At 40.7% G+C, this 21,296-nt stretch overlaps 2 protein-coding genes across 3 annotated transcripts in view; both read right to left on the reverse strand.

The window, feature by feature from the left end:
* Positions 1–3,191: 3,191 nt before the first annotated feature.
* klhl26 (kelch-like family member 26) lies at positions 3,192–8,694 on the reverse strand. 2 transcript variants are annotated; one of them, XM_005730263.1, is made up of 3 exons: positions 8,031–8,694; positions 5,992–6,174; positions 3,192–5,478 (listed from the first exon to the last, which is right to left on the reverse strand). In XM_005730263.1, the coding sequence occupies exons 1-3, from the start codon at positions 8,078–8,080 to the stop codon at positions 3,897–3,899; spliced, it is 1,815 nt and encodes a 604-aa protein (XP_005730320.1). In that variant the 5' UTR covers positions 8,081–8,694; the 3' UTR covers positions 3,192–3,896. The 2 variants fall into 2 exon arrangements, with proteins under 2 accessions (XP_005730320.1, XP_005730321.1); XM_005730264.1 differs by lacking the exon at positions 5,992–6,174.
* Positions 8,695–10,549: 1,855 nt separating this feature from the next.
* il12rb1 (interleukin 12 receptor subunit beta 1) overlaps positions 10,550–21,296 on the reverse strand; it is a 17,729-nt gene continuing 6,982 nt past the window's right edge. Inside the window, exons 7-15 of the mRNA XM_005730374.2 lie at positions 20,677–20,753; positions 19,961–20,168; positions 19,732–19,878; positions 19,477–19,575; positions 17,074–17,229; positions 16,766–16,921; positions 16,268–16,337; positions 15,984–16,059; positions 10,550–12,625 (exon numbers count right to left, since the gene is read on the reverse strand). Coding sequence (XP_005730431.2) covers positions 12,305–12,625; positions 15,984–16,059; positions 16,268–16,337; positions 16,766–16,921; positions 17,074–17,229; positions 19,477–19,575; positions 19,732–19,878; positions 19,961–20,168; positions 20,677–20,753 — 1,310 coding nt within the window. The 3' untranslated portion in view covers positions 10,550–12,304. The remainder of the gene's footprint in view (positions 12,626–15,983; positions 16,060–16,267; positions 16,338–16,765; positions 16,922–17,073; positions 17,230–19,476; positions 19,576–19,731; positions 19,879–19,960; positions 20,169–20,676; positions 20,754–21,296) is intronic.

Here is a 21,296-nt window from a genome sequence, read left to right on the forward strand (position 1 = left end):
GTGTCTGTTGATGTTTTTCTTTTTTGCTTCAGTTATTGCCAGAGTTTGCGGCAGGGTGAGTTGCAGATAAAATACACACTGCCACAAGGGAAATCGTGTGCCCCAGATGCATGCTATAAATAGTTAAGTAAATAAATAAGTTCACATAAAAGAGAACAGAATTTTCAAACAGAATAAAAACAGCGTGGAATGAAGCAGTAATGAATGCAATGGATACAACAGAAAAAAACAGCGCATGAACTATCCAGAATGGAAGGAAAGTCTACATATATCGCATGAAGCTCTAGTTTATGACGAGAAAGTTGGATCATATTGAATTAAACTAGAAGATATGCAATGGAAGTCTGAATATACTGACTGAAACTTGCATATACGCAATGAAAGTCTGAATGTATTGAATTAAACTTCACTATGTGAGATTGTGAGCTGTTGTGTGGTATATTTTAATTGGTTTTTGTAGATTTTCTGGCCATCGTTTTATTGGATCAAGGACAATGGTCTAATTGTTTGAAACTTTTGGTATGACCCTGTCTGGAATGCAACCCTGATACTGGATATTGGACTAAAAGAGTTGAAGAGGTAATTGCAGGCTAGCCAACGAGCTATTAAGCTAACACTGAAGGGTACCATGGGGCCAAGTGGACTCTGACAGCTGTCGAGGACATTAAAAAGTCTCTTGACTTCCTAATGGAGGAAATGTCTACTATCAGGTTGCAGTAGGACAGCATCCTTAACATTGTGGAGGAGGTAAAGCTCCTCTGCATCTAAAACATAGAGTAAGAGAAAAGGATTGCAGACCTGCAACGGTATTCCAGGATAAATGACCGCTTCATATTAAACCCCGCTCATACGCTCAGGCAGGGACTGTCAATAGCAGTGAGGAACCAGGGGAGCTGGACGTTAGCTCCATGGTACAACAGGTTGCTGCTTTCCTGCAGTCCAAAGGGTTTGATCTGGACTGTGACAACATCGACGCATGCCACCCTGTGCCCAGAATAAACACCAGCAACAAACCAGCTATTATCTTAAGTGTAAATCAGAAGCACGAGAATGCACTGCTGGGACAAGGGAGAAAATTAAAAGCATATAAAGTATTTATCAATGAACATCTAACCAAAGAGCCAAGCAAGCATTGTACCTTAAGAAACTGGGAAAAATTCAAAGTACTTGGATGAAAAACTGTAAAATCAAACTAAAAGGATCACCGGAGGAAGCTAAACTGCTGGTCATCAAAAATATGGTAGATCTCAAAAAATATACAAAACTAAACAAGGTAACAACTATACACTCACTTATCACACACTGAAGGGAAAGGAAAAGCTATTTTATATTAATATGTGGAATGAAACCTGAATATATGAATCAATGAGTGATCCACCTGCTCCCCATCTTTGTTTGCTGATTAGGTGCTTTACCAGCCCGAGGATCTGCCTGCACAGAATCTTAGCTTGTCCTAGGCCTGTGCCTCTGGACAGACACTGGAGAGGCATATATAATGCATGAGTGAGTGTGTTTGTACTGCAACAGTAGCTTTTTTGGTAAAATTAGTGTAAAAACAAAAAACATTGCACACCCTTGAATATTTAATTATCCTTTCTGGAAAAATGGATCAAATTATTCAATGGAGAGCCTGGAACATTACTGTAGGCCAGTATGAAGGAAGCTAACAGCTAACCAACACATTAATAAAAGTCAGAAAACTATTTGCTGTTATGGAACCTTAAATATTAATTTTAAATAATTTAATCAGCCTGGCTTATTATTTGGAAAGCTGCCAATCTTGTTGGCAATAGCACTTCTCAGAAGATCCCTGGGTTTGCAACACCACTAGCATGAGACATAAAGAAATAGTGGACTAGTTGGGGGGAAAAAACAAAACAAACAAACTGACTTTTCTTTATGAATTCATTAATACTTTGCACACCCACAACAGAAGAAACTGAATTATATTGGCTGAAACATTAATGTTCTTGTATGTGGGAGTGTACAAAATAATAAACAAACAAACAAAAAAACAAAACAAAAAAACAACAATAGTTTCTTTTTTAAAGCATGATTCACCTTTAATAAAGAATGCACATAAAGCTACACATGTGTACATTCCCCTTTGACTACAGCAATTTCCTGTATATTGCACTTTAATGATGTAATGTGCTGTTACTGGTACAGGTAAGAACAAGACAAAGACACACCAAGGCAGACAGTTGATAGTTTAAAAAAATAATAAAAATTTAAAAAGAAAAGAAAAAAAAATGAGGAGGCTTCTCACCATCACACGGCCAGTTCCTGGAAAAAACAAAACAAAACAAAAACAACAAAAACAGGAAGTTTGTCTCTTTGCACACACACACAAAAAAACCTGGTATAATCTGAGATTATACACTCACACATTTGCTGAGAAATCTTAGAAAGACGGAGGAATTTAATGAGGTTAAAATTGGATATATACAAGCAAGAAAACCCTCAGGAAAAAGGGGTAAGGAACCACAACACTTTACTTTGCATGGCTTGATGAACCTTGGACCATCTGCCTGCAGCATAAGTCTCAATTAAATAATAACCTTAATACTTGATACATGATTTTAGCCTACAGTGACAATGACATCTAGCCATGGTTATTTAGAAGAACACGTGTGCGAATGAGGTGATAACTGGATCGGGAACAGACTGACAGATGCTCGTTCACCCTGCTACAAATGCAAAGTGAAGTAGTTCCTTGACAAATAAGATTTTTTTAGAGTTGATTCTTGTGCATTTCTGACTTTAACACTAAATATAATCCTCATTCACCAATTCAACATCCATTTTTTAAACCTACAACAGCCTTCATAATATGCATTTGTAGATATAAAGTGCAAAAATAGTAAGAATAGGACGTGAATAACATGAGCATGTTTTCTGTATAAATTGTACTTTGAGGATTTGTGCAAAAATGTTGCTTGTCACATTTTAACAGACAATTACAGTCAGAAAATTTAAATGTCACTGTTGTTTAAGGACAAACCTTTTATGGTAAGCAAGCTGTAGCGGCTGCTTTACATAAAGAGAGCAGCAACAGATCAACAGACACACATGCACACACATTAAGTATTGATGTAGCTGCCATAAGAGGTCCATACTGGTTTGTTATGTTGTCTGAGTCATTAGCAAGAACTGAAACAAATGAGGGCAGTAGTAGTTTGAAAAAGAGGGAAAAAAAAGACTAACGTGGAATAACTAATAAAAATTCACAGTTTAAACACATACAATACTCGTTTGTGTGCCATCATTGATACGAGGTTTGCTGATTAGTAAATAGACTTTAAAACACTAACGGTTGTTAAATAATTACAACATAGCACAAAAAAATAAATTAAATAAAAAAACCAATGTACAATCAAGCTGTCCAACATTATAAAGGTTGAGTTTAAATGTTGTCACTGGATAAATTGTAGCATACTCTAAATGATAATTATGTCTAGAGACATTTTTGCTGTGTGTAACTGAAGCCCTTGATCAATAAAACTTGGGGTAGTTAGTGCTACTATTACCGTTTACGCTTCGTTAAAGTATCTGCTCTACTATTTTCCAAATGGTACAAATGTTTGAAAAAAAATCCTTTTCAGTTTATGTATTAAACACATCTCAGACAACTACAAGTGTAATTTATAACTTTAGTTCATAAATTCAGAACAACTCAAAATAAAGACCCTTCATGTGGAATAAATATGAACGAACCCTCTGAAGCTACAGAGTAATACCCAAATAACAGTACTGTGGCTTTTTAGGTCAATTTCTTCATATGAACATATAAACACGCACACACTCACGCACACAAAACGATCACACCTTGTGTTGACTCAACAGTCGGCAGAAAGAGCACATGGAATAAATCTTCACAGTCGTAGGTCTTCTGCTTAGCGCTGTGTGATGTTTTGTGGAAGTATAATTGGTGTGCAAGCAATCCCAGCAAAGGATTCTGGAAAATGCAAATCCCTCTCCCACTCATCTGTCTCTGTGTTGTACACCTGAACGATACTTGTGACATTGTTCAGGTGCCAGTTGTAACCTCCGACGATGTAAATCTTCCCGTCTAGAAGGCAGCAGCCCGCTTCAGACTGGCCGGCCCTCATAGGACTGGCTGTGGTCCACTGGTCGTTCTCTGGAATGTAATACTCGACCGCTAGCACATCAAAACAACGGTCAACATGGTCCATGCGGCCGCCCAGGGCGTAAACCCGATCCCTGGTGCTGATCATGGTGTGCAGCACTCTGGGTTCATTCATGGGAGCTCTGAAGTCCCACTGGTCTGTCGCCGGATCGTAGCAGTGAAGAGTTTTCTTGTCATCCAATGAGACGCCGTATCCTCCTGAGATATACAGCTTCTCTTGACAGGAAGTCCCCGCATGACCCCAAATCCGGCGTTTTAATGGTTCCACATATGACCACTCATTCTTCTTTGGGCAGTAACACTCTACAGATGACAGGCTGCCAGATCGATTGCGCCCTCCAGTGGCGTACAGCAGTCCATTCAGCACATTTAGCTGAAACTGGATACGAGCCTCCTGCATGAGTGGAATGCGCAGCCATTGGTTCAGATGTGGATCGTAGCGGAAACAGCTGTCCACCGCCCCCTCGCCACTACGATACTGTAAGTGCTGTCCGCCGACGACGTAGACAAAGTTGTCTAGTACGGCAACACAAGCATGGCTGCACCCCGTCTCCATCTCCGTAAGCTCTTTGAACTGACGGGATGCGACATCTGGAAGACAGTACACCTTTGTGGTGACTGTGCGATCGTTGTCGGTGTAGGGCGTCCCACCAAAGGTGATGAGTGACATGACGTCAGAGCGAATGAGTGTCCGTGAGGACTGCATTTCATGCTGTCGGAAGGGAAGGATCTGGTAGTTGAAGGCCTCGAGGAGATACTGGCGACACTGAACATCCTCCACCATGATGTCCACTCTCTGAATGCTGTCCACCAACTCTGAAGAGCGCATGAGGGGGAACCGCACGTGGCAGAGGACGCTGCTGGCTTGAGCCCGGCGAGACTCGTCGTACTGGAGCCACCTGATGGCGGCGTGGAAGAGGTCGATCTCACTGCAGTTCTTCAGTTTGTTGCTTTGAAGGAAGAAGGTGAGGCGCTCCATGGGAATGTGCAGGAAATCATCCTCCTCTGCAATCTGGAGGAAGTGGCAAAAGGTGAAGGCATCCACCGACTCCTTCAAGGAGGACAAGCTGAACGTGGTGGCCATCTGGCCGATGTGCAGGCAGGTCTCAACGCTCATCGCTGACTTGAGGAACTCCTCGCAGAGCTCCACGACAGGAACCATTTGGAGGAAGACAGCAGCTCCGAGGACATCCTGAATGCAGTCCAAGTCTAAAGTGACTTCTGCACTGTAGGCAAAGTCGATGATGTGTTTCAGCCCACGGGCAGACAAACCCTTCAGCTCAATGGTATCTTGGTTCGACTCCCTCATGCCTCCCGTGAACATAGCTCTGAAACACAAGGACGTGTAAGTAAACTACGTGATATTTTACGGTCCCTTGGAATTCAAAACTGCATACATTTACTTTACTGTTGAATGGCAATGGAGTCAGAGTCATTGCTCTACGTAAAATAAAATGAATAAATAAATAAAAAAAGGCCCTTTTTTCCTGAGTCATTGATTGTTTCAGGTCTGGTGCAGATGAACCAAAAACTAGTGTGCAAAGCAGTAAGCTTACCTTTTCCTGCATTTTTATGTTATTGTACAATTATCTAAATATTAAAACGTTTTAATATGTTTTAAAACTTTCTCAATTTCTGCTTCTCTAATATACGATATCGTTATATCATTTGGCAAATATGAATTCACTGACATACAGGAGACTGAGAATGTATTTTTACATTACCGAGATGTGTATTTAACTTTAAATTGATGTAACTGGTTTTTTTCCCTCCATTCCAGCTAAAAGCTTCCAGTTATGAATGCAAATCGGGCAGTGTGAAGTCTCATGCCTTAGACTAACCTGAAGTAATCACTACAGGCGGCCAGCACTGCTTTATGGACCTGGAAGCGCTCCTCGTTGATGGCCAGCACGACGTCAAGTAGCTGGCCCTGAGCCCGTAACACAGACAAGCCCTGAAGGAGGGTGGAACTGTGGCTCGGGGCTGAGAAAGTACAGCGAAGGGTGCTATTCTTGTTTGCCATACTGTAAAGAGAAAAAGGCCTCAAGTCACTCAAGTGATTGTTCCTTTTTTCACATCTCCCCTGATCTTAGTTTCTGTACTCAGCTTAATTTTTCAGTTACTAAAAGCTATTACCGCCTTTTCAAACATGCTGCATAGTCCAAGAGATCAATAAGTTGCGTCTGGTGAAAGCATTGCTGTGATGAAAATTTAATCTAATCTGCTAGAGTCGGCCAGGGAGAAATGCATTCTGTTCGGTGTCTTTGCATTAGCGAGAATGTGTCTGTACACTGGAGTCATGGTGAGGGGAAGAGATAGTGCTGTGCACTTTACTGCTAGACATAAAAAACTGAAATCTATCTGCCACAATTACAGTGGCTTACTGAGAGCAAGTAAGTATATCTGGTGGACACACCATCATAGGTACATGAAAAAGCATCACTTTGTCAGCACTCAAGGAAAAGGAAGTTCTCCCTGACATCACTGCAAACACATTTATTCAAAGTACATATATAACCTCAGATGAGCAACAAGCTTACATACATTTTTGCTTGCACTTTTCCCCCCTGATATGCTTCATTTAACAAGAAATCAGTTTTCTTGCCCTAATAGGAGAAATTATAATCACCCTGGTGTAAAAAAATTTTTTGGAATCCTAAAAAAGTAATTGAGAACTGAGAACTGTGTGTATAAAAATAACCAGTCTTGCAATTTTCATACCCCAGTATTGATCTTGAATATCAAGTGATGCTGGTACGATCAAAAAGATTCGTTCCTCTGACTCTCACCTTTATTTTGTCAAAAGCTAACAAATACAATGTAGCCCAAATAGGCATTTTCTTGCTTTGGAGGTTGTATTAGTTCATCTCACAAGAGCCAACAAAATAATTTAGAGAATGCAAACGCTGCTGGTTGGTACTGGAAAAAAATAAAACGGCAAAAAAGTGCAGGTCTGGAATAAACAGCTTAAAACAGTGCGAGGATCCCTGCAGTAGTTGTATGACTGATCCTGTGTATTTGCATGGGAAAATTAATTCCTGACAAATTTCCTATTTGTTTGTAGAAAAGCTCGAGTACCTGGGTATCTGCTGAGCAAATAATATTCATCTCTGTCTGTGCATGTCAAAATAAAAGGAAAACAAAGTGGAAACTGCGCACATGCGCGCACACAAAACAGGTGAAGGGAAGAAAACGGAGAGTCTTCTTTTATATATCTGGACTAACGTGGTTGTTTGCCCGTGTAAAATAATAAAAAATGCAAACGTGTTCCATTTAGCTTTGGCAGTGTTACTCTTAATACTTAATGATGGCGTGTCCTACGGTTATCACGTTGACGTAATTAAGTGCACCTGCATGTCTCCAGTGGGGAAACCTCCTCATTAAAATAAACGAAATGCTTACGGTCTGCATTATGTTTTTGTTTTGTTTTTTAAATATCAGAATTTTTAAAAACATGCCTAATCTGATTTTGAAGAAGATATTTGAGCCATAACAAAACAGAAACAGACTTTCCGCGGATGTGCTCGCAGTTTTGTGGTGACATTTAAAGCAAATTAGCATCGCTTCAAAGTTGTGACCTATTTATTAGTCTATCATAAAAATTATTAATAAAACTGTTAAAATATAGCAGGTTGTGTTACGGTTGTCTAGCCTCCATTCTGAACTTCTTTTTTCTTTGCTGTATCGATAAAAAGGAGCAGGTAGTCTTGGTGCCTGGAGGCCCGGACACCGCCTCGGTGTTTCCTTGATTTACGCCGCGGCGCTTCGAACCGTTCTGACGGACTCGGATCGAGCTCGAGTCCCGGAGCCGTGGGAACTCCCATCAGGGAAACACCGGACACCCAAGACAACACCGTGGACTCCCCACGCCCTCACCCACCTGTTCTGCGTATCTTTTGGAGCAAATTCCCCACCATCTGACTCCGCCATCTTCTAGCACATAGCAACACGCATAGGGCATTTTCAGCAGAGTTAACAGGATGCCAATGGCACGACTGGCCCGGTCATGGCTTCACAACTCTGGATAAAGTCGATTGTTCCAGGATGGATGGTAAACAGTTGCCTGTCTGTAGTCCTGTGCCGAACACGGTGGTGACCTCACCTACCGGCTGCTTGCTGTACCTCCTTCCTTTGTGCCGACCACTAGAGGGCGCCACAGTCACGTGCACAGGTGTTTCAGTTGAGATGTCCCGTGTGAAGCATTGATCCTATAGGAGACAAAACTAGATTGTAACAGTAAATATCCATAAAATGTGTCTGTCATTCTATTCATACGGTAGGCCTGTATTAAAGTAGCACTTCTTGGTTGCCAGTTAAGTCTATATGTGTAAAATGTTGCGAATATAAAAAAAAAGTATCAATTGCAAAGCCTGTATGTAAACAATACAATAGTATATGAGCTGGGGCCTCCTTTATCAGATTTTTCTGTGCAGTAAATGTGATAGGACTGGAATGCAGAGAGGCCAGTTCTGCACACAGACTGTGCTAATATGCAGAGAATGTGGTTTGACATTGTTGAGTTGAAATGAATGAGGCTTTCCAGTGAAAAAGTCTAGCTCATTAAAATGATGTCAAAGCAAAAGACTGTAACTTGTCTAAGACCATATGAAACTAATTCAAGTCATTTCTATTTATATAGCGCCAAATCACACCACAAGGCTCTTTATATGATAAGGTAAAGACCCTAAAATAATACAGAGAAAACCTGAACTTTCAGAAAGCAAGGCAGCAGTGGGAAAGAAAAACTCCCTTTCAACAGGAAGAAACATCCAGCGTAACCAGGCTCAGAACATCTTTGCTCATGCAGTCATCAGAGTTTGAGTCTGTGTGTGTGTGAATGTTAGACAAGGTGCTTAAACACTTTTTTCTATCTAAAATTCAAATGTGTTCTCTGGAGTGACGAATCACAATTCACCATCTGGCAATCCGATGGATGAGTCTGGGTCTGGCAAGGAGAACTGTACCAAGTGTAAAGTTTGGTGGAGGGGGGGATTATGGTGTACAGTTGTCTTTCGCGAGGTGGGCTCAGCTCCTTAGTTCCAGTGAGAAGAACTCTTAATACTTCAGCATACCAAGACATTTTTACACCAAGCTTGTGGGAACAGTTTGGGCATGGCCCCTTCTGGATTAGAACATGACTGTGCACGAGCGCACAAAGCAAGGTCCATAAAGATGTAGAAGAACTCAATTGGCCTGCACAGAGTCCTGACCTCAACCTGAGAGAACGCAGCCTGGTCATCCAGCATCAGTCTGACCTCACAAATGTGTTTCTGGAAGAATGGTCCAAAAATTCCCATAAATACTCCTAAACCTTGTGGAAAACCTTCCCAGAAGAGCTGAAGATGTTATATCTGCAAAGGTTGGGCTAACATCATATTAAACCCTATAGACTAACAGTGGCATGTCACTCAAGTCCATATGTGTGTGAAAGCAGAGGAGTGAATGCTTGTGTGCACAAGAACAAGCACAGAGGTATTGGATGCCTGACGTCACCAAATCAAAAACTGACTGAATCTGCAACATCAAATGTGAGAATAGTTGTGTTGATAAAAACTGAAACTTCAGTTAAACTATGAGCATGACTGTACTTTATTTATACATACACTATGGTATCCTGTGATAGTATTTTAACCACAGGCATTGCTTATCAGATGTTTTTTTTTCTTACCACAGAGATTAAAATCTTCTGCTCTGACCAGACGATTTTAATCTCTGTGGTAAGAAATGAACACACAACAGAACAGAGTGATCATCTTGCTTCTTTTATTCTTAAAATCTGAAGTAGGAAAATCTTTTCTTCTTCCAGTTCTGGGAATGCAAATTGCAGCAGGGTGGGAAACGCAAGTAGGTTGTCATCACTTTTTGAGAATTAAACAGGACACGCTCTACTCTGAACAATGTAACTTTCGATCTGAATGCCACAGAAGTCTCTTTAGTAATGAGTAATGTGGTTTTTGATGAGCTGCCTTTTTTAAGGTCATTGGGTTTTCTTTTTTGCGACCACTTCCTGTCATACCATTACCTCTCAACAGGCTCACATTTGTACTGCTCAGCGATCATAAACACAGCTTCTCTGTCTTTCCTGTTACATTACACTGGCCAACATGAGTTGTTTTTGTTTTATTTTCTTGTCATTGCAAAAACATACTGCAAAAAGTGAATTAACTTTTGCTTTGAATAATAATAATACAAATCTGCTTTCTTTCACAGCAAGTGTATGATGGATAATTAAAGTCAGCACTTAAAGCAAATTCCAACTGACTGAATTATCCTTTGGTAGCTTGTGTCTGACAGTTTCACGTTGTTGCCTCAAGATAATAGCAATGAACTAAAACCACTGAGGCAAATTTGCTTTTTAGAAAGTTTGAAAAAGTCAAACAAGTATTAACAAAGATTTCTTTATTCCACAAATAAAAAACAAACAAACATTTATTGACACTGTAAAGTGATAAAGTATGAGAATGTTTAACCCTCCTTCTTTCATGTACTGGCCTCCTTACAGTGGGGGCACTACTTATTTGATCCCTTGCTGAATTTGCACATGTCGTCCCTTACAAAGAAAATAATTAAAGTCTCTCATTTCTATGGAAGTTTCATTTTAGTGTAGAAAGGTGAAAAAAAACCACATTACATGAACGTTATAAATTCATTTGTACATCATTGAGTGAAGTAAGTATTTGATACTGTGACGGAGGTGTGGTCCCTGGCTTAGCTGCAGGGGAGGAGTGGTGCAGTGAGCTCAACGGGGCGGTGCTGGGGAGGCAGGTGAGAGCACAGCTGGTGGCTTTTGGACTGATGACAGTCTTTTTCCCTTTTTAGTGAGGTGGAAGACCAGAGAGGAGGGTTGGAAAAGCTGAGACCAGTGCTGACCAGACTGTGGGTTGTTGCATAAAACCCTAAATAAACTTGTGAGCATAACCAGTGTGTGTGGAGTGCATTCTACAGATACCCTATAACCTAGCCAGAATTCTGACTCCCATGGATTGATTAATTGATTAAATGACAGTAAATCAATCAAGTACAGATACTCCTGATCTCAACTCACTATGTGTATAAACCACACCCAAAGAGCCTTCAGAGGACGTCAGAGACAAGTGTGGGAAATCGAGGAAATAAAATATAAAATGACCATCAATCACCCTTGATCTGGATCCGTGCAAGAGGTTGTCTCGTGGGGTGAGGATGATCAGGAGAAAGGTGACGAATTGGCCCAAAACTACACAGGAGGAGCTTGTTAACCATCAATGCACTACACCACAATGGATTGAAATCTTACAATGCCTGCAAGTTCCCCCTTCTTAAGAAGGCACATGTACATGCCTGTTTTAAAGTTAATATCTGTGAACATCTAAATGATTCAGAGGAGGCCTGGCAGAAAGTGCAGTGCTCACATGAAACTAAAGAGAAATGCTGAGTATGACTCAAATACCACCATCCCGACAGTGAAGCACGGAGGCTGAAACATTATGCTTTGGTGCTGTTTTTCTGCTAAGGGTGCAGGACGGCTTCAGGTCATTAAGGGACCAATGGGCAGGGCCATATACCATAAAATCTTGGATAAGGACCTCCTTCCCTCTGACAAAACACTGAAGATTGGTCATGGATGGGTCTTCCAGCATGGCACCGACCCAAAACATACTGCCAGAGAAGTGGCTAAAGAAGGAGCATATTAAGGTCAGGAAGTGGCCTAGCCGGTCTCCAGACCTGAGTGGAAGGAGCTGAGGCGTCTGTGCCAAGAGGCAGCAAAAAGACCTAAAGCATTTAGAGAGTGTCCATAAAGAGGAATGGGCCAAAACCTTTCCTGGGATGTGTCTAAACCTAAGAAAAGTCTTACCGCTGTGCTTCCCAACAAGGGTTTCTTCACTAAGTACTAAGTTATGATCAAATACCTATTTCACTCAGTTGCATACAAAATGAAAGTACCATAAAAATGTCTTTGCAAAGTAAGCAAACTTACACATTCACAGTGGATCAAATAATCATTTCCCCTACTGTATGTCAATGAACAAACAAGATAGTCCGTTAATGTCAAATAAAAAAAAACAGCAAAATACTTTTGCTGATTAATATATTATTGCTAAGATCCTTCATTCGGTCAGCAAGTGCTTAGGTTCTTTTGTGCTGTGATGCTGAAAAGTCTTTAGTTAAATCCATTTAAGGTAATTCTGTCTTCATGTCAAACACCAAGCCGTTCTTGTATATCAGCATGGCAAGCTCATTGTCCACTTGCTCAAGGTCCGTAATTTCTCCTTTGGAATTCCTCTGCTCCTCATCTGTAGAGCCGGGGCTCGAACAGTCGTCGCTGCATTCTTCCAAGGTACTCCTGTCGTGGTCTACGTCCTCATCAGTCCCATCGTCCCACTCGTCCCGGACAACGCGGACATCTTCTGCTTCCTCTGAGACAGACTTTCCCTCTGGATAAAGTTTGAGCAGCGTCAGCTCATCGTGCACCTCCTCTTTCTTCTCTAGGATTTCCTGTTTTATCACATTATCAGAGAACAGATTTAGTAAGTATTTGTAATTACATGGGATAAAAGGTTTTATCAGTTGTAGATATGAAAATGTGGGTTAAAGCTCATTGAAAATATTCTGTGGTCAGACAAATTAAAATTTGAAACTCTTTTTGGAAAACATCGAAGTGGTGTCCTAAAAAAGGAGGGGGACCAGTGTGCACATCTGATAAAAGGACCATCAGTGTTGAAAGGTACGTACAGGTTTTATACATACACACCCTTTGTGTACTGTTTTCACTGACGCAATGAGTTGAGCTCATTTTTGTCTCAGTTGCTTGCGTTTTGTCTTTTTCAATAGGGCACATGTCACATTCGGCAAAAAAAAATTGACAATGGTCAAAACAGTGGTCCACCCATCACTGGTCATGGTACTGTGGCTGCATACTTCTCTTGCACATAGTCGACAGTTCTGCTTTTTGGTCAAATGAAAAGTCTGTGGTTCTGCCACATTGGCTTTCAATAGATCGGTCAGAGTATTTGCTGGAAAAATATTTGGCCAAAGCATCCAGTCATTTCAGCAATGCCCACTTAGCAACCACAGACATTCAACTTTCCATCATTTGCAGTTTTACTTCTTGTTACTGTTTCCCAGACATAGTGCTTTGAGTTCTGCCCTCATAGTTATGTTTTTGACCTAGATGATCTTTTTTCTCATGCGTTTTGAGAACTTTACATGCAGTTTACCAAACTCCACATGGACTGTCTCATGCCTTTTATTCAAGAATGGCCTCCGTCACTATGATTTCAAACTTATTCCATTTAGCAGTTACAAAGGTCAGTGGGGAATTGATTTTATAGTCCAGATCTTGAGAGCATAATATCTCATCACAGTCAGGTCTGCAGTTTCCTGGACCTCTTTGCTTGTTCTTTGTTTAAAATTCAGTAAATTATATATACAGGTGCTTGCCTTTCCAATGTATGTCAATGATTTTCTTGGCCTAAGAACACTGTGATCAATATTAACCTCCTAAGACCCGAACTCTTCCACGGCATGCATTTTTAATTTCTCTTTGATATTTGGGGTGATTGGGACCTGATGAATGTAAAAACAAAGAATTACCAGATTTTTTATTTATTTTTTTTACCTATTTTTTGTTTCTAAGAAAAATGAGAGCCACATATGAGGATATTCGTTTAAAATTTCAATAGAACAGTAGCAGTATGATGTCCTCATAAGACTTTTGGTCTAAATAATCCAAAATGTGATGTCCACATATGTGGACGCCGGGTCCTAGGAGGTTAAAGGCTAATTAAAGCAAACTGGATGCATCGAGCAACAATTTGGAGCAGACTTCAGAAACATGAAAAGTTCAGCCCGGCCTCACAAGAGAAAACAACAATAGCTTTTTAAGCAGGTCAAAACCTGCTGTGGTCATGTAAATGAGAACAGCTGCCTTCACAGTACCTGGGGTGGTTTGGACTAGTCATGCTGGTAACTGAGAAAACAGAAGAGGAACTTGTTGCACTTGAGAGAAATCTGCCTCAGGGCTTTCTGACAGAAAGTCCAACCAAACAGTAAAGAAAAAAGAAAACAACGAAAAATAGAAGTCAGTGAATGATGGTCCCATGGAGTGAAAGCCCCCCAACCAACAGACAGTCTATGCTAACTGGTAACACCAGTTACCAGTCTATGCTAACTGGTAACACCGTTGTTAATGGAAGCACGTGGGAAAAAATTAAACTCCAAATGCTACACTGTGTGCTTTGGTGTCATTTTGGTTTTTATCATGCATAAATTTGAGAATCTGAGAAGGAAAAGAGTTGAAACTGCAGTAAAAACTAAAAATAATGACACGTTCTGCAGAAAAACTTGGAAAGTTGCATCCTGTTTTCACTTCTTCTGTTTCTATTACAAAACTGAAGCGGGAACCATCGTTTTGGAGACTACAGCATGCAAAGCGTCCCATAAACGTGAGTACAAAATGGACCAACACATCAACCATAATGCATGGAACATTTTTGTGCATTGGTGTTGCGCAGAGCTTTACAGACACCCGTCTACATGTGCTGTGCAGTGGGGGGTAAGTGTGCTTGTCTTTGTGCTTTTGCTGTTACATTTGCTTCGCCTCTCCCATGAAGAGCACAGAAGTATTAACTGATATATTTCTTTGCCGAGTACTGAAAACAATGAAAGCTCTCCAGTGCTTCGAGTGCTGCGGGAGAGTAGAAAAGCACTATATAAAAATCAGTCCATACCCTTCTTCTCATCTTCTTCTTATCTTTTTAAATTTCTAATTTTTTTCCATGCTTGTTGTGAAATCAAAATTTCTTTCCTGTTCAAGCCCAGCTTTAAGCTAGTTTGCATTGCACCTACATGTAGTTGGGCTACACGCTTTTGGCTTTTGAGGGTTGCATGCAAGCATGCCTGCTTTGGTTACTTTGGTCTTTCACTGTGTAGCCAAAGTCCTGTGCATGATGGAAACACTGTAGGACTGTAAGTCCTGCACAAGGCTCACCATGAGTTCAGTACTATTATACTTTTACAACTCCACTTGACTGAAGGGCCCCTGCACTGTATTTTAATGTCTACATGGACAGAGTCTCATGCTCACCATCTGATGATGATATCTGCATCAAGTGGACCTTCACAAGTGTGTAAATTTGGAAACCATTCATCCATTTTCTTCACTGCAGCAGACTGTCACAGCATTCAGTTCACTGCAGACGCTGCAGAAATCTATCTACCAGTGTCCCCTCTCCCCTCATGAACAATACCACAAGATACTTAAATTTCTCCCCTTGTGGCAGAAACTCATTCCTAACCCAGAGTGGACCCTTTTCCAGCTGCAGCGGCTTAGCCAAGGAGTGTCACTGTGAATTCTCATCCCAGTTGCTTCACACTCGGCCTCAAACAGTCCCAGTGTGAGTGAGAGGACATACCTGATTAAACCATAACAAACCACATCATCTGCAAAGAGCAGAGAAGATATCCCGAGACCACCAAAACAAACACCCTTAACCTCCCCATAAACAGAATCAGTGACATCTGGAGATGCAGACCGACCTCTCACAGTGATTATACAGGGACTGATACCCCATACTCCGACGGACCTCAAAGTGCGCAGTTGAATGCCTTCTCATTAAGATTGCAGGACAAACTCTCACACACACTCAAATATCCCTGAGAGGATGATATTTCAGTAATCAGGAATCAAAAAAGCCAAGCTCTCCACCTCCAATCCACAGAACCACCAAAACACCAACCAATTAGCAAAACTGTTTAAACCCCCAAATTTCTTTGACTATAACTACCTAAATAACCACACTGGGAACGAACATCAAATCCTTAACAGCTGAAAATCCAAGCAACGGCCTTTTACCTGAGTCTTTGATTGATGGGGGATGAAATCTGTAATAACAGGCTTTGGCACAGGAGGAAAAATCTTGACTTTGATCCTAAAGATGAAAAAAACAGATAAACAAGAACTTCATGAGAAACTTTTACTTTCTTTCAATTAAGAGACACGTCTGATGATCAGAAGTTACATTGACAGTGGCTGCTGACCATGTTTCACTTGTTTTTCACAAGTACTAAACAAACATACTGTATGCATATTGTAGTCTGCAGGTTTGTTTTTAAAATGGGAAAAAAAAGTTTACTTACTTCTTCAAGACAACGGTGCACGTTGTTGAGAATAAAAAGAAGACAAACAGCAAGCCGAAACTCAACCACACTAATACGGGGAGGAGAGGAGAAAATTAGTAATTCTGCTAGACCATATCTGATTTTTACAAAAAAATTAGCTCCAAGGTTTGAACTAATATAATGAGTTCACTCTTTGAAATATAAAGTTTGAACTCAACTTTATACCACAGCTCTGTGAAAAACTGTTTCACTTTATTACTTCTTGAGATATTCATGTTCAAGCGTGGAGCGTGAATATCTTGAAGGTATCAATGACAATTTTTCAAAAACTATATATTGAAACGTATTTGATAAATGAAGCTAAAATCTCACAGCAATCATTACATATGGTAAGTTTGTACCATAAAATATTTATGCAAATCAAAGCCGGTTAGAGACCCTAAGGAAAAAACCTTGCTAACATATATTAGCTTTACTAAAAACAAATGATTTTAACGTGAGAGTTCGCTCTGATACCATTCATTGGTTTTCCTGGCTTGGTGTTGATGATTGCTGTGGCTTCAGGCCCTTCTCCCACTTGTGTCACCCCAGCTAGGGTGATGTTATATTTGCTTCCAGCTTTCAAGTTTTCCAGGTGGTATCTTGTCTCTGAAGCTGGTATGTTGTGGCACGCTAACAGCCCCCCCCCCAAAAAAAAGCAGGGAAAAAAAAAAGACAAACAATTTCGTTATTACAGTTTGGAAATTTATGTTTCTCAATGTCAGTTAGTGTTTCCTTTTGCAGAACTTAGAAGCAGTTAGAGTTCAAAGAAGTGATTTTCACACCTTCGGGCTCATCCTGTGAACTGATTTTTACCCAGCACAGGCGGTAATGTGTCAGGAAGCCTTGCTGGTACGCAAGAGGAATCGCTTTCCAGGACAGGTCAGCAGAAATGTCTGTTTCGTCAAATGTGGCGACCTCCTGAGGTTCCTTCAGCGGTACTAAAATTTAAAAAAAGAATTAAAATAATAATCCTTTTGCAGCAGGAGACAAAATGTGTTGTGCTCAGTGATTTTGATTTGCACTCGATGAGTGTGTGGTGCACGTCGTTTTTTTTGTTCAGCTTAATGTTAACTGCCTAGAGAACTGGTCTAAACTTGGATTCAGTAATATATCATAATTAGCGTGTTAGCTTCTCACTTTAGCAAATCTTGGGAACTAAATTTTACGCTTGCTAACTGGCCCACAACTCACAATTAATATGTACTTGAGCAGGTAAAGGGCACTACTTAAAGTAGCAGAACCTAGTCCAGACCAACTGAAACACCCACAGATCACAACACTGGCCCCACAGGTTGGTGCATCATTACATTTTATTACCTAATCGCCCATCAGACCACATGACCTTTACTTCAATCTTTCTGCTGCAAACTAAAGCACTGTCTCACTAATAAGTGGTTTTCTTAAGATTGCACAGCTGTTTAGTACACCTCCCTTTACCCCATTTACACTGTGTGTTAATGTTCTTACTTTCACTGCTAATCTTAGCCTTGTGTTCTACTGTTGATTGTTTATGATTTAAAGTGATATCTGATCACAGTCATCACGATAGTTTACCTTTGCTAGCTAAAACATATTAATCATTGCAGTAATTATTCTACTGAAAGGCTTTTACCTATTTGCTTAATTAAATCAGTCAATTCAATACTTAAGTGATGCTGTTGTTCAAACTGACCAAGGTCTGTATCTGCTGCAGTAATTATGATGGCTAGGAGCTGAGAGCTTGCTGAAGGTTGCAAAATTTTGAGAAGAGTCCAACTTTGCAATTCTGCAATGTGAACACAAAACAATCAAAAGCCCCCTCCCCCTAAATACCTTTTCTACCCACAGCGATATAGAAAATGTATTATTATTATTATTAGTGATAATTCCTGGCGATGATGGGTGATTCCCTTTGCTTTTGAACTACGCGTCTCTGTTCTTCTTTAATCCCTAGTGGGAATAAAAATGTATCCTCCCCTCTGTTTTTGAGTACTGAACCTTGAAAGAGGTTACAGCCCAAACAACAGCTGAATTCTCTACAAACGTGAGATCTTAGAAAGCCTCACTATCTGGGGAATCTCTGACGAAATGCTATATGCATGGTTTGTTGGCATTGCAGCTGAAGGTGCAGCTGCCTTGACAGGCTGATAGAGAAGAGCAGCCATTGAGTCTTTCACTGCATCAACCAGAATAATTAAAAACATTCATGTCACTGTCAAACACATTACGGAGTTGAGATATTTTTACATAGCCATTGACTCTCTTTCTCCAAAAGTTTGCAGATTATCTCAGTAAAGTGAGCGGGGTCATCCCCCTGCCTATCCTGAGGTTTGTGGGTAATCTTTTAGTTTGCAGTCTGTCTTCAAAGAAGACTGAATCTACTGCAGCACAATACTTATTCATGCTTTTATGCTGAGAGCTTTTTGTGCTGTTGCATTTTATGCATGACTTCATTATTTCATATTAAATACTGAGATTAAATAGCAAATAGCGTTAAGATTTTTAAAAATAGGATTTAATTGTGGTATTAATGTTGTGTTTGAATAAATCACCGACGCCTGAAGAGGTCATTTTGAGCTGGAGAATGACGGGCGTATTCATTTAATGAAAACGTTTTATCAAACGGCATTTCTGTGTGCCGTTTGCATGCTCACACTGTGTGGGTACTCAGGCGTGCATTAGGTTAACTAGTGTGTAATCGGTGCAAACTGATTGTCTGTTTCTTGGTCCAGCGATATACTGGCGACCTGAGTAGGGTGTACCCTGCGCCCAGCCCTAACAACCCTCAACTGGCTAAGAAAATAAACTGATGGATGAATGAATGGAAAAATATTGCAATATTTTTGCTGTTCACTGATGTTTAAGGTCGGACATGTGTAGCTGAAAACAAGCTGTGTTTTTCACAAATCCTGCCGTGACTGAGTAATTTTATTCATGAATCCCCCTTTCAGCAGTCATCTTTGAATATGTTTTTCTTTCTGAGATGTTTATCTTTTAGTCGGTATTGGTTTGACCATTTTATCTCACCACATGACAGAGAAATATCACACAGTAAAAAATGTGCCAGCCGGCCTCGCTCTCCCCTTTAGTTAATCTATACATGCATGCATGTGCTCTTTAATGTGGTTGACTTGTTGCAGTCCTCCTAGCTGGAAGGGAAAGTCTGTAGAAACCTTGCACATGTATGCTTTCATGAAAGCACTTACCACCTTCTTTTTGATAAAAGAAGCACATTTTAACTGTCTGTGGTCTCCCATGTTGACATCTGTGTTCAAAGTAGAGGTAACGGATGTAGTCCTTCAGGTCTGTAACAGAAAGACAAAGGCTACTTTGGTCTACGGTGTTTTTAATGCCATAATTTTGAAAACAAGGTGGCATAAACATAAGATGAATGAGAGTAAAATCTTAATCGTTTCATGAACAAAGGGAACAAACTTAAACATACTTAATAGACAACTTACTCTTTCTTACTTCTTTTTTCTTCCTTTTACCCATCTTTCCTGTTAAGGTTATCACATTTTTTGGCACTGGACTTGCATCTTGAAGCTCGTACCACTCAAGACAAGTTCTCCTGTTTATTTCTTCATCTGCCAAAGTTTTGTTGCAAGCTGCCAGAGAGAAATTCAGCTTTGTGGTCTACTTGAACATAAATATACACAATATTGATATCTATGCATTTTACACGCCTACCTTCTAAATCTGATGCAGGTTCAGCTGGTACTCGCAGGATTGCCGGAGGAGACACGCTCACATCATTTTTGGCAATAACAGAGATGTTGGCAGCAGAGTACGACACAAATGTGTAAATAGTATGGTCGTTGTGATATACGGTCTTGGTGCAAATACACTGCGAAGAATTCGATGTCACATTTCTCACTGCTGCTCCTACTGGCATTGGCTGAAGAACAAGAGGGCACTTTGTTGAGACAAATGCAGCTTGACCGACTAGACAAGAAAATACTGTATTCAACTGTTTCAACACTGTCCAGGGAGTAGTGGATGAAAATGAAAATGTAAAAAAAAAAGTGGTAGAAACTGATGGATGAAGTGCCGTTTACAGCCAAGTATTTTCACAAATTCAGTTCCATCCACCGCTCCTGCTCTTTTTGGGGCGATCGTGGCTCAAGAGTTGGGAGTTCGCCTTGTAATCGGAAGGTTGCCAGTTCGAGCCTCGGCTTGGACAGCTTCGGTCATTGTGTCCTTAGGCGAGACACTTCACCCGTTGCCTGGTGGTGGTCAGAGGGCCCGGTGGCGCCTCTGTCAGTGCACCCCAGGGTGGTTACAATGTAGCTTGCCATCACATGTGTGTGAATGGGTGAATGACTGGACGTGTAAAGCGCTTTGGGGTCCATAGGGACTAGTAAAGCGCTATATAAATACAGACCATTTATCGTGAGTTGACTTACCATCCACGTTAGTGTCACCTTTCGAGTGCCATTGAAATGTGTTATTGTCATGGTAACATTAGGCTCATGTACAAGTTCTGTAATGAAAACAAAAAGACTTTTTTGAGATGCATGAATTTACCATCCTATAAGAAGAATGCTAGAGTGGACTGAACAGGGCAGAAGTTACTTGGCATCATTGCTCTGTTTTATGACACAATTTTAAAAAAGAAAGCTATGAGACAGATGGCCTCACATTCCTGACTACAGTACGTTGGTACACACGGAAGTTTATGGTTGACTCAATGAGTGCAAGACGGCAAGGCCCTGTGGTTTCTGAACAAGCCCAACTCATCGCCCTCCCACCGCCGTGCTCGACAGTTGATGTGTTGTTTTTGGTTTTCACCATATGTGTTGCTGTGCATTAGAGGCAAACATCTGTGCCATGCTGTCTGTACTTCTGGTACTCCAGAAGTCTTGTGGTTTGTGATGCAACTTGATGAAACTTTCAAAACCCAAGTTGTGCTGCCCTGTTTTTTTTTAACCTGTAGAAGATGCTTACTGTAGCTGCCTCCACCAGTGTATGAATGCGAGAGTGAATGAATAGTGGCATTGTAAAGCGCTTTGGGTGCCTTGAAAAG

This window comes from Pundamilia nyererei, unplaced genomic scaffold, assembly GCF_000239375.1.
Source record: "Pundamilia nyererei isolate P.nyererei 1_Seehausen unplaced genomic scaffold, PunNye1.0 scaffold00036, whole genome shotgun sequence".
In the NCBI taxonomy this organism is placed as follows: Eukaryota; Metazoa; Chordata; class Actinopteri; order Cichliformes; family Cichlidae; genus Pundamilia; species Pundamilia nyererei.

Bases quoted from the DNA above. Each gene is read 5' to 3' on its own strand.
- klhl26 (XM_005730263.1), bottom strand. From the start codon at position 8,080: ATGGCGGAGTCAGATGGTGGGGAATTTGCTCCAAAAGATACGCAGAAC. The intron at 6,175-8,030 runs GTGGGTGAGGGC...TTCTCTTTACAG, and splicing joins CCAAAAGATACGCAGAACAG to TATGGCAAACAAGAATAGCA. The intron at 5,479-5,991 runs GTTAGTCTAAGG...CTTGTGTTTCAG, and splicing joins GCCTGTAGTGATTACTTCAG to AGCTATGTTCACGGGAGGCA.